The 13,143-nt window shown below is 49.7% G+C and overlaps 1 protein-coding gene across 1 annotated transcript in view; it reads left to right on the forward strand.

Moving 5' to 3' along the window:
- Positions 1–10,149: 10,149 nt before the first annotated feature.
- The window catches only part of IGFBP7 (insulin like growth factor binding protein 7), a 67,574-nt gene continuing 64,580 nt past the window's right edge, over positions 10,150–13,143 (forward strand). Inside the window, exon 1 of the mRNA XM_055339496.1 lies at positions 10,150–10,672. Coding sequence (XP_055195471.1) covers positions 10,198–10,672 — 475 coding nt within the window. The 5' untranslated portion in view covers positions 10,150–10,197. The remainder of the gene's footprint in view (positions 10,673–13,143) is intronic.

Below are 13,143 nucleotides of genomic sequence, written 5' to 3' on the forward strand. Positions count from 1 at the left end.
CATCCCCTCCGTTATCAAGGCCAGAATGACCAGGCATTTCCAAAGCATCTATTGGCTTTTCTTATTCAGACTCTTGCTTGATCAAATTCCTAAGATCCCCTTGACACTCACTATGAACTTAATAAAAAATTCCTCTCCCTGGAAGAAAAGATGAAACTGAGAATCTATAAATATTAAGCAAGTTACACTGAGATTGGCAAGCACCTTTTCCAAAAAGACAAATACTGTACCAGAGGCAGCATGTAACGTTTCTGAGATTCCCAGGAGATACCTCTCTCAAGAAAACTTGTGCTACTTTGCAGTTCAATATTGCTACTTTCAGGCAGAAGCCAACTTAACTATGAACCTGCTTCAAATGGGATGATTAAATTCAGGGCAGACATTACCACCTCTGCTATGTGGGAGGTAATAAAAAGGGTCCCTCCCCAAGCGCTCCACATCAGCCCATTGGTGCGCAGAACTCTCTGTGTGCACTTTCCCCTTAGAAGTGAAAGGACTAGAGCCTTTGGGAAAAATGTATCTCACCAGCAGGGGGCTGAAACCAGTGTGGGGAATATTCAAATGTCATTTACTATTCTCTGAGATAGAGAATTAAAAAGCAGTAGGAAGCCCGTCTGATGCCTTCGAACCTCTGCCTTATCGCTTATTTGAAAAGAACAAGGGATGAGAATCCCCAAACCTGGGGAGATCCTAAGGCAGCAAGCAGGAAGCCGGAGAACTCCTGGGTGTAGAGGATACTACGCTTTTCAAGACTAAGTACTCTTCTCCCAGAGACCTTCTGCTCAGCAGATGGCTCAGAGATCCAGCTGGTAAGCTGTGCCAGTTTGGTAAGAAAGACAGGCGCTACATAAACCAGTTTCCATTTTGTCCCACTCACCATTTTATCTTCATCAGTGCTCACAATAGGGTTGTTCAAAAGCAGGGGGGTGGGAGGTAGGGAACTTATAAAACCACTGAAAGATTTTCTTTTTTAAATGATTTTATTTATTTATTCATGAGAGACACAGAGAGGCAGAGACACAGGCAGAGGGAGAAGCAGGCTTCATGCAGGGAGCCTGATGTGGGACTCGATTCCAGGACCCCAGGATCATGCCCTGGGCCGAAGGCAGATGCTCAACCACTGAGCCACCCCAGGCATCCCATTACTGAAATATTTTCAAACTTAAGGCAAATATTAGCTATCTCTAATATTCTAAGTGTGACCCACAAAGCCATTTAGCCCTACGGGACACCAAAAAGAGGTACCCACCAACCCCACCCCCGCCCCAACCCTGGGTACCTCTGAAAAATAAGGGAGGAATCAAATGAAGGAGTAAAGAAAAAGAAAAATTAATCCATGTTTACATAATTCCCCCCACACCTAGTGAGACAGGAAGGTCCAACAGTGATTTTAGTCTACTAATCAATTTTGACAAAATCATTGGATTAGCAATCCTGTGAAAACACCGAGGAATGCACAGGAAATAATTGAATAATAGCATTTACTTAAGGTTCATTATGTCCTAAGCACTGTTTTAAGTACTCTAAGTGTACTAGCTCATTTAATGTCCCTACTACCTTGTGAGGAAGGAACTATTCTATTCTTATCCTCATGTTACAGATGAGAAGACTGAGGCACAGAGAGGTTAAGCTACTTACTCAAGCTTGTAGGCCTAGAAAGTGCTAGAAACTGGAATAAAAGAAGAAAGGGAACCAAAAAATTATATATATTTATATTTAAATCGACATACACATATAATGTGTGGTGCTGAGATGTCTTAGAAAACAGCTAACCAATGAATTCACTCATTCGTTCATGCATGCATTCATTCATGCATGTATCCACCTGTTGGGCTCAGTGCTAGAAATACAGCAATAGTAAATCAGTTTTTAAAGCCACCCATTCCTTGAGATTGCAGAGTCTGGTGGTTAGATCCAGCAGCAAAGCTGAGACAGGAGATGGGCCCAGGGGAGAACCCACTGCGAGACCTGAGGGGTAGAAAGGGCTCTTCCCACAGACCCTGATGTGTGAGCAGAGACCCAAAGTATGAGGACGCTCTGGGACTCAGACAAGATTGCCTCTGCCCTTTGAGAAGGACTTTTGTTCCCCCCCCAACACCCTCCAGCACTAACTGTTTTAAAAATAGACCCAAAAAGAAGAGAGAAAGAGACTGTGGCGGCCAAATTCCAAAGGAGCCCAGTCATTTCCTCCCACCCTGAAAGTCCCGGGAGAGAGAAAGGGCTGGGCAAAGGCAGAGCAGGACAGGGTGGACTGACCCGGAAAGGCTGGAGGCTGGGATGCGATGTCCTCACCCAAGGGAAGGAAGCTCTCGAGGACAAATCCAGCTAGAGATTGGAAGCAGATAGAAGCACACCTGCGGTATGCACACGTGCATGGAGAAGAGTGAAAGTAGACCCCGTGAGCAGCCAACCCGGGACAAGAACTGAGACTCCTGCAGCTTAGGACCCTGAGGTCTACACCCGCAGGTGGGCCTCAGACCCCGCCACAGACCGCGCAGTCGAGTGGGGGCTTGGCTGCGGTTCCCAAGTGCAATTCTCAGAAGGGAACCGGACAAAGGAGGAGGGGTTCAGTCCCAGAAAGAGAGAGAGAGAAGAGGTTCTGGGGAATGAGATAAATGCTCAGCTTCTCTAGGGAATTCCAGAAGGAAGAAACAAGATGTGAGACGTCTAGAGAGGATGGCACACTCGGGACATTGGAGTCTTTGAGTTTGGTATCAGCGAGGTCAAAGGGCAAGTCCAGAGATGCCCTTTGGGAAATTTAAAATACTTTCAAAAATTTTTAAGCAGTCTGGCGTATTTCTTATCCACTGAAGGTGGTTAATCAACAGGATTTATTTAGGTCTAAACCTTCGATTGACCAGGGCTGCCTCAAGGGGCCCAGATTAAAAATTTCCTATGTTCTAATCGGTTTGATGCAGTTATACCAGAGAAGAGCTTTAACTGGGTCCCCAGTGAGCCTCTTCTTGCAAATGCTTGTGGTATAGAATTACATTAAGAATGTAACCGGGGATCCCTGGGTGGTGCAGCGGTTTGGCGCCTGCCTTTGGCACAGGGCACAATCCTGGAGACCTGGGATCGAATCCCACGTCGGGCTCCCGGTGCATGGAGCCTGCTTCTCCCTCTGCCTGTGTCTCTGCCTCTCTCTCTCTCTCTCTGTGTATGACTATCATAAATAAATAAAAAATATTTAAAAAAACAAAAACAAAAAGAATGTAACCGAAACAGATTTATCGAGCCATCTTCTGAGAGGCACATGAAGCTGGCCAGTGTTGCTTTCCCACCTTAAGCCAATTTCCTGGAGCCCCCAACGTCCATCACCACAAGGACATGCCATGGCTAAAAAGGTGGAAGGCTTCCCACAGTCACCGTTGCCACATTGTCAAAGCCCCTCCGAATATTCCCACTGTGTACTAACAGGACACCTCAGTTGGGTCTACTTCCCTCCCTGGGGGCTGCTCAAGCCTCTGGTAGACTCCCCAGCTGTGGGCTAGCCTGTCCTCCAAACTCCAGAGACCTGGGATCACACATAGAACATGAGCGATTTCACCAAAGGTCAAGGAGACACGAGTTCCTTTCTCCTAGAGTTGTATCCTCTCTTCCCTCTCTTGAATATCTGATCCCCAGATCACTTTTTCTGCAATAAGAAAATCACTGGGGAACCTCCCCGACCCCCCATCAAGCCAATCACCAGTACATCTCATGGGCTTCCAGAACCCGAGGCCAAGTAACACGAGGACAAAAATTTTACCTCTGGACCTTGGAGAAAACCTAAAAATGTTACTTCTCAACAAGGCATAGGAATATACTCAAATGACCCAAGAGAATTCCACTCAACAAGAATCAAAAGAAGAGGGACTTTTTCCAGTATTCCCTTTAATCTGGCATATCAACATTTCTCTTAAAAAGCAAGCATTTTAATAAAACATTAATGCTATGAGAAGGCAGTAATGAGGGAGGTGCCCTGGCATTGGGGATTTGGATCTGAAACTTGATAGCTCTAGATGGTGACAACACTGGAATTAGCTTGCTACTCACCCAAGAGGCTGACACACCAGCCAGGTACACTTGCTGTAGTAGATAAAGTAACAGTCATGTCATTCGGTTATCAGCTTTTTAAAAAGTGAATCTTTAGCACCAGTGAAAGGAATGTTGTTATTCTACTCCCTTAACAAGTTAAAAAAAAAAAAAAGAAAAGAAAAAAAGAAAAAAGCAGTATCAGTGAAGGAAAATTTGTTACTCAACATCTTAACATCCTAGCTGATGATCTGTTCAGAAGGGAAAAGATCAAAGCTCTCGGGATAAAAATCCTCACAGACTTTCAGACACTCAAATAACCCCCTCAGAAGCATAAAGTTTTCCTCACAGTTAAGTTTGTGACTGAATCACTTATTCTCTGAAAATATTTTATTCATCCTTGTTTGATAGTCTCTGGGGCCTCTGACAACGATGAGGAGACATTCTTTATTTTTTATTTTTCTGCTTTGCCAAGGTGAGTTATGGAATCGGGCAACTGGAAGATTAATATGGGGGCACTGCATCATTTACCACCAAATGATCATATCATTTCCCCCATAACAAAAAAGGATGGAGCCTAATTATGGAATAACCCAAGGAGATTTCTTTCTGCTTGTTGTCACAAGAAGCAATGCTTCTCTAATTTATTTTATAGGGGGATGCAAATGTAAAAGTCCATGCTAATTCGAAGTTAAAGTGTAAAATAATGAATCTGAAGCCAGGAAATGAAGCTCCCAGAGATTTAACAGCCTTGTGTGATATATCTGGTATAGTGAGGATTAGAGCGTAAACCTACATTTTCTTTGCACTTGTGTGTATTTGGAAGTTAGCTTATTATTCAGTGACCTTCCAAAATCTTGAAAGGTTGTCAAATAATAGAGCAGAATCTGAGAGAGATCATCTTCTTTGATGATCTCTAAAAGTCCTTCAGGGGTCTCTGTGCCCCTGATGACTCATGATCTGGGCTAATGGCATGCTCCAGCTTCACCTCGCTTTCAATGACCTCTAGAGAGTCCTTCAAGTTCTGTGTCTCTAACATTGAATTTTATAGGCTTTTAATGCCTTTTCAATTATATCATTAGCTATTTCCCTGCATAGCTGTAGCTCTTTTAAGAGATCAGATGTGGAATGCTGATAAGAAATCGGTTTCTGTCCTTTATTAAACAATGAGATTTTATCATCGAGGGTCTTCATATAACAGAGAGAGAACCGACGTCAAGGGCTGACTCTAAGTCAAATTTCCGGCAATGTCTCCGCAACAATGTGATATGATCACTAGGGAGGCCCCCCTTTACCTTTCTAGAACTATCCAAAGAGGATAGACCTGGTTTTATAAAGAATCAGCATGTCCAAAATCAAGCTCATCATCGTCTCCTAACACAACAGTGTGCCAACAGCAGCTTTCACCAGGTCTTCCAGGCCAGAAATGTCAAGGTTTCTCTTGCCTTCCTCTCACAGTTACTTTCAGAGGCCTGTGTATTAACGTCTTAAAAAACCTCTCATCCTCTATATAGGGTCACTGTATGTCCCTCTTGTCCCAGGCAATCTTGATCTATGCCTGTTTGTCCCAGCATAATTGCAAATAGTACTCCCTTTTGCTCACGAAAGTGTCCAGGATGGACCTCATCCCTTCCCATCACCACAATTCACTTCAAGCCCTCATCGATTCCTGCCTGGATGGTAGTTGTAGTGGGCACTAGTAGTTACCCTGCTGTCTTCTCTCTCGCCCACTGACTTTTTAAAAATTCTAAGTCAGTGCCAGTTCTGTGTCAGACACAATGTTGGCACCGGGCTGGGCCTCCCTGTACGTCTGTGCAGTGTGCACACAGGAAGCGAGTGAGGCTGAAATTCAGCCCTCCCATCACCTGCTAGGCCCTATATTTTGGTGCAGGCTTGGTTCCCCTCCCAGGAGGAAGAGGCGACTTCTTCTTGGCACAAAGGCACCGTCTACTTGCCAAGTCTTGCTCTCTCTATACTGCATCTGCCTGGGTGGCAGGCGCGGGGGCGGGGGGGGGGGAGCTTTTTTCTAATTTATATAAAGACATTACAAAGACTAAAGGTAGCTCCTATTTTGTAAAAAGTACACTCCTTTTTCAAGTCTACCCCTATGTGAATCCATCCCTGTCTTCTGGACCAACCTTTCTACACTGCAAACCTGATCTTGCGTCTCCCCGGCATCCTTCAGCAGCTCACTGTCATCTATAAAGCTCCAGTCCAAAGTCATGGGCGTGGTGTGCAAAACCCTTGGTCACCTCCTCTCTGCCTTCTCTCCAGAGTCATTTCTCCTCCCACACACCTTGCTTCAGCTATCCTGGACTTTATCCAGTTGTTGGGATGTGCCAAAATCATTTCCACTGGCTTCATCCTTTTCACGTGCTGTTTATCTGGGCTGGAATCATCATCCACACCCATTCCCACCACCTGACAATCTACTTCCTGACGATGATGAAAGAAGGGGAGGGAGAGGAGGAGAAAATGAACTGATGATAGAGATGATGAATAATTATCACAACAGACTGTTAGTTAGAACAACTTTTCCTGTGCCTGGAAATGGAGCAGGATCCACACCCCCAAAACACAGATGCTATGTCTCCCCACATTCTAGAAAAGAGCCAGCAAGAACTGGAGCAGAGTGCTCCTCAGTGCTAAATGGCCTACAACAATCAACCCCACCCAGCACACTAACCCCTACTCTATAAAAGCAGGTTGAGTGAGAGCCTAGTGGAGGACACAGGCGGGTGGGTTCTCCTCTGCTTTCATGCCTACCCCTGGCTACCCAAAGAAGCCAAGGTGGGGGGAGCAGCCAATGTATCTGTGGTGTTTCCAGAAAAAGGGAGACAGATGTTCCATTTTCCAGTTAGATATCTGCTGGAGAGGCAGGGCACAGAGGGACACAGCAGGGCAGGCTGCATGGCTCCATGAGCTTCCCATAGATGCCACTGAAGTGTGCTGGCCGGGGAGTCTTGGAGATGCCCCACCAAGAAGGGGGCTTGTCAGGTGCATGGATCCATCGGCAGAGGGTTTGGGGGTGTGCTATGGGTTGGGGTGGGAAAATGTTGAGCTCAAATAAGACAGAAAAGAAGGAGCTGGAGGGCAAATCTCTCATGTGTCACTGCCCTTCATCCAAAGGCCACCAGGAGCACACCTGTAGTCAAATAATTGGCTTTCTTACTAATTGTAGAAGAGAGAATGAGCTCCATATGGAACTGAGGGGTTCCCACAGTTAAGAGGGTGTTAGAAAGAACCTATTACAGAATTTGGACTTTGGTTGAGTAATTTTGGGGAAGGTCTAAGGAAGCAGGAGTTTACTCTGAATGGAACAATTCTCTGATTATCTCAATAACTCTTATCTGTAGGGAAGGCAGATCCAAGTAAAAAAAAATAGTAAATGATAAAGTAAAAGACTTTTTTTCCCCAATTTTTTATTTAGATAAAGTAACAGTCTTGTTTAGTGAGGGAGGGGGTGTTTAGTATTTTGTGGCTGGCACCTTGTTTGCAGTAGGAAGAGGACCTTGCCTTTACGCCCTTGGAGGAAACCAACCCTCCCAGCATCTTGATCTTGGACTTCGAGACTCCAGAATTGGAAGAAAATTAATTTCTGCTTATTTAAGCTGCCTCATCTGTGGTATACAGAAGGAGCCCGATGCAGGACTTGATTCCAGGACCCCAGGATCACGATGTGAGCCCAAGGCAGACGCTCAACCACTGAGCCACCCAGGTGTCACTCACTCTCACCACTTCTATTCCACATTATACTGGAGGTTCTAACCAGGACAATTAGGCAAATAATAATAATAATAATAGGGGGTATCAAGATTAAACAGGAGGAAGCATAAAATTCTATTTGCAAATGACATAATCCCTTCTCCAACACCCAGGTTTTTCATCTCACTAGAACTGAAGCCGAATAGGTGGCAACATCTTCTTTCTTGGAAGCAAGGAGTTGCCAAATTTCTTTGTAAAGGCTCCATCTTCCTGCCGTTTCTTCTTCCTCTGAGTAGCCACCTCTGTTCCTATTTTCAGGTGCTCCGCATTGGCGCTGTCACCACAGCCCTGGCGCCCCCTTCAATGATGAGAACCCCGCTTTCTCTTCCGCTCGCTGGGCAGTGAGGGCCCCCAAAGGAACTCTACTGTCCCATGTGCCTGCTTTCTAACTGCTGGCTTGGATGCTGGGTTTCAAAACACCACACAGCTGTGGTCGGTGCTCCCCACCCCAAACTTGTAGAGCCTGAGGGCTTCATCTGGTGCACACTCACCTGGGAGCTAACTTGATAAGCACCTGTACCGCCTGCCTTTCTAACCCACTCCCAAACCTCTCCCCCAAAACCTGGTGCAGCTGGTGTGGCCTTATGTGGCCTCTCAACTAAACTCCTTGAACTGGGATCCTTGTTCTCAGGATCAGCTTCTGGGGACCCTAAAACTACAGCACATAGTCATAGTGGGTCATCATGAACCTAGTGGACCTTGACCAGTGAATTCATAATGTTGCAACAGAAGAGGAAAAATCAGAGTGCAATCTGCATTCGTTTCGATTTGGGACTGTATACCGGGTCACAAAGCTCTATTTCACAGTGGGACAAAGGCAAGAATATCTAGGGAAACTCTCTCCAAACACTTTTCATCGTTTTACAATCGTCATGTCAACAAATAACCTTTCAAACGAAAGTGCCACTTTTCCAGAATATCTGAGGCCAAAAAAGCAGGGCTGCTAGGTTTTCTGGTCAGGAGGGTGCTTGGTTTTCTACTCCCTGAATACATTTTGTGATTGCATAATTTCCAAAAAAAAGTTTATAGGAATCCTAGTAAGGCGGATGAGAGTGACATCCATAGACTGCCGGTGGCATCGTGAACCGCACACTTTGAGTTAGCAATCCTAGAAATTCTTGGATTTATGCTAAGAAGAAAGAACTCTAAAGAACTAAAAGGTGTCATGCAGAACGATGCACATGGCAGTGTTGTATGCTGGATAAACATGGAAAGAATTTACATGTCTGCATAGGAAGGACTTGAAGGGCAGGCTCTCAGAAAAAGAGGCCTTAAGGGTAAGTTAGCAGCGCACTTTACAGAAAGACGGAGGAAGAAACGCCAGTGGTTTAGATGAAAAATCTCATGGGATTAATGGTGACAATTGCTGCAGGTGCCTCCAGTGGGCACATGCAGCTGTGCCCCGTTCTCTTGATTGTGAGCCAACGCAATTCAGAATGAACCTAAGGCAGTGCAACGGCTCCCTCATGTTTGTACTCACGCTTAAAACTTGATTTGGGGGCAGCCCCGGGGGGGGGGGGGCGCTCAGCGGTTTAGCGCCGCCTTCGGCCTGGGGTGTGATCCTGGGGTCACGGGATCGAGTCCCGCGATGAGCTCCCTGCGTGGAGCCTGCTTCTCCCCCTGTGTCTCTCATGAATAAATAAATAAAATCTTTAAAAATAAAGCTTGACTTGGCATAAGAAAGCACAGGGTTGGCAATGATTTGTCCTCTTAGCCTGGCACCTAAGGCCACACGGAGCCTGTGGCCAATGGGGACACCAAACCCCAAGCGGGGCCTTAAGCACCGATTGTTAAGAGCTTCCCAGCCGCAGCGTCTTCAGTAGCCGGGCGTCCCGGCCCCGGGACTTCACTAGGTTATCAGCCTGGGGAGCCTCGGGGGCGGGGGCGGCGGGGGCAGTGGAGGGCGGTGAGGGCAGCGGGGGCAACGCGGGCAGCGGAGGGCGGCGGGGGACAGCGGGGGGCAGCGGAGGGGCGGCGGGGGACAGCGGGGGCAGCGGAGGGACGGCGGGGGCAGCGCGGGCAGCGGGGGCAGCGGAGGGGCGGCGGGGGACAGCAGGGGGCAGCGCGGGGCAGCAGGGAGGCGGCGAGGGCAGCGGAGGGGCGGTGAGGGCTGCGCGGGGGGTCAGCGCGGGGGGGTCAGCGCGGGGGGGTCAGCGCGGGGGCGCGGGGAGGCGAGGCGCCGGGAACCGCACGCGGGTCCCCTGCCCCGGGCCGCGGACGCCCCGCCCCCGTCCCCGTTCCCCCCGCCCCCCCCCGCCGGCAGCGGCGCGCGGCAGCCAGGCGGTCCCGGGAGGGGGACCGCCCCGGGGAGTGGTTCCCGCGGCCGGGCCGGGCGGGGCGCCGGGTTTAAGGCTCGGGCCCGCGGGCCCCGGCTCAGTCGCCTCCCGCCCGCCGCCGCCGCCGCCGCCGCGCCCAGCCATGGAGCGGCCGCCGCTGCGCGCCCTGCTGCTCGGCGCCGCCGGGGTGCTGCTCCTGCTCCTGCCCCTCTCCTCTTCCTCCTCTTCGGACGCCTGCGGCCCCTGCGAGCCGGCCGCCTGCCCGCCCCTGCCCCCGCGGGGCTGCCCGCTGGGCGAGACCCGCGACGCGTGCGGCTGCTGCCCGGTGTGCGCGCGCGGCGAGGGCGAGCCGTGCGGGGGCGGCGGCGCCGGCAGGGGGCACTGCGCGCCGGGCATGGAGTGCGTGAAGAGCCGCAAGAGGCGGAAGGGTAAAGCCGGGGCAGCCGCCGGCGGCGCGGCGGTGAGCGGCGTGTGCGTGTGCAAGAGCCGCTACCCGGTGTGCGGCAGCGACGGCGTCACCTACCCCAGCGGCTGCCAGCTGCGCGCCGCCAGCCTGCGGGCCGAGAGCCGCGGGGACAAGGCCGTCACCCAGGTCAGCAAGGGCACCTGCGAGCAAGGTGGGCACGCGCGCCGGCCCCGCCCCCGGCCCCGCCCCCGGCCCGCCCCGGCCCCGCCCCCGCCCCCGCCCCCGGCCTGGGCTCCCCCTGGCGGAGCGCGCCCGCAGAGCCCCGACGGCTGCAGGGGCGGCGGACGGGCTGCGGGGGGGCGGCGCCCCCTCTTCCCTCCCTCTCTCTGTTTTCTTTTCTTCTTTTTTGCTGGTTTTACTTTGGAAGCCGGTTGCGCGCGCCAGAGGCGAGGATGCGGCGGGGCGAGCGTGCGCAGACCCCGGGGCCGCTCCCCCGGCCCGCGCTAAACAGCTGGCGCGGCCCCCGCTGCCGGGGAAACGCCGGAGCCGCCGCCCCTGGGGTCCTCCCGCCCGGGCTCGGGGCGGGGGCGGGGCGGGGCGGGGGCGGCCGGACGGGGCCGGGGGCGACGCGCGGCCGGGTGAGGGCGTCCCGCGGAGTCGCTCGCCGCGCGCGTCTGGTTGGCTCGAGTGCCCTTTAAAGGTCGGGTTTCGTTCACTTACTGCGAACGAAAGATTCTCAAAGAATAATCGGGCCCCTTATCTGTGGGCCAGGAATGTCTTAATGGTGTCGCTGGTTTCGTGAACCTCCTGGCCGGTTTTGTTGTTCTTTCGTGTCCCCTTTTTGGGGCCTTCATCCCCCAGGATGCGCTGTTCAGCAGGAACAGCAGGAACCCCTTTGAGGCTGTTTCATTCCGGGCAGGTCCAAACTTGCCATAAAAGAAAGGGGAAAATAAGTAAGAGTCTGGACTTGTAAGGAGGAGAAGGGGGAAAAAAAAAAAAAAAACCAACCTCAGAGATTTTAACTCTGTCTGAAATAACATTTTCCATAGGCAGTAACTTCAAGGGAGAGTTAGAGCCAACCTTGGCAGCCCCTCTCCTGGCCCCTGCCAGTGTAGAAAAAAGGAAGGGAGGCGGTTCTCCTGAAGTGACAGGAGCAGTTGCTTCTTTAAAGCACAGCTCAGGCTTTCTCCACACTTTCCAAATGATTCTTCTTTTACAGTTCTTCCCAGAACTCCGTGCTCTGATGGGCCCTATGTCACTAATTTCAGAGTTCACCCCCGAAAGCCTTGAATTGTGTAACTTAGGGTTGACTGTTTATATTATGGTCACCTTGCGCTTAGAAAATCACCACCCAGAATAATTCACAATACTTTTCCAACAGCAACAGTCATGTGCTCTTTTGGGTCTCATTTATCCGTCCTACCCTGAAAAGAGAAGTGTGTGGGGTTTAGAAACTCATTCCACGTCCTGAGATTTTCTTAGAAACATTCCAAGGGGACTTTTTCCCCATAGTCTTTCCAAATCCCTGGTACTTGCTTATCAGAGCAGAAGGTTAGCTTGGTGATTGTTTAAGCATTGTTGCCAGTTCTGGCCGGTAGCTGGTTTTATCCCTTTTTCTCTCCTGCTATGTGCATCCCTAAACGCACAGTCGGATTATAAAATCTTGAGACTGATAGTCCTGTAGAACTGGTCCTATCACCTCCATGTACACCCTGTTCCTTAGCATCTTTCCAGACTGCAAGCCCCATGAAGATGCGGACCTGGTTTTTCTTTTTTTTTGGGGGGGGGGGGCACGGAATGTTAAGAGAACTAGCATCTAAAACTGAAAACCCTGACATAAATTAGCCTTTTCTTCCCAATCTAAATTTAGAGATATGGGGTCTAGGGCCTGGGACCATTTATGGGAGGAATGCCAGAGAAAGCAGAAAAGAATGTGAAGCCTACTAGTGTACTTTTCTACAACAGAGACAAATGGGGCTAAAGCCATGCGTGTTAATACATTTTTCCTGGGATGTGTTTTGACAATTACAGAGGCAAGCCGGACCGGGTGCTGTTTATTTCTGTGCCATTTGGTACTGGGGCTCTGCAAAGAATAGGAAATGCGTTTGCTAGCTTTCTCCAGCCATTTCCACCCCAAGAAGAAACTTGGGTTATGCTTCCTTGAGTATTTAGAGGAAGGGGGCATTGCTGTTCATCTTGTTAGCCAACGTTTATTGAGCATCTAGCACACATCAGCACGGTGTTCTGTACAGCCAAGGATGCACCAACAGATCTGGTCGTGCTAATTAAAAGTATCCTAATTAATTAATTAATTAATTAAAATAAATAAAATAAAAGGATCCATACAGGTTGCAACTGCTCCTCCCTGAGTGGTTTCCTTAGAGCCCTGGAGACACTCCCAATCGTCCCCTTCCTTTCTGAGATCACCACTTAACCATATAGGAAAAGATCTTCGTCTGCTTGTTTTCTGTACCTGTGATAAGAGGCAAAGCCATCTTCTTGAAGATATGTCCAGAAGGTAATGAGCTAATAATCTCAAACCTTGGAACTGCCATCACGAATTTAGTGCCGTTAGATCTTACTGAGGTTCCTGATGTCATGAGTAACTGGAAGAGGGGATTTGACAGTTCAGTTTAATAAGGAGTTATTACAGACGTGCTGAGATCTATAATAAAATCACAC

This window comes from Nyctereutes procyonoides, unplaced genomic scaffold (genome assembly GCF_905146905.1).
Source record: "Nyctereutes procyonoides isolate TBG_1078 unplaced genomic scaffold, NYPRO_anot_genome, whole genome shotgun sequence".
NCBI classification, from domain to species: Eukaryota; Metazoa; Chordata; class Mammalia; order Carnivora; family Canidae; genus Nyctereutes; species Nyctereutes procyonoides.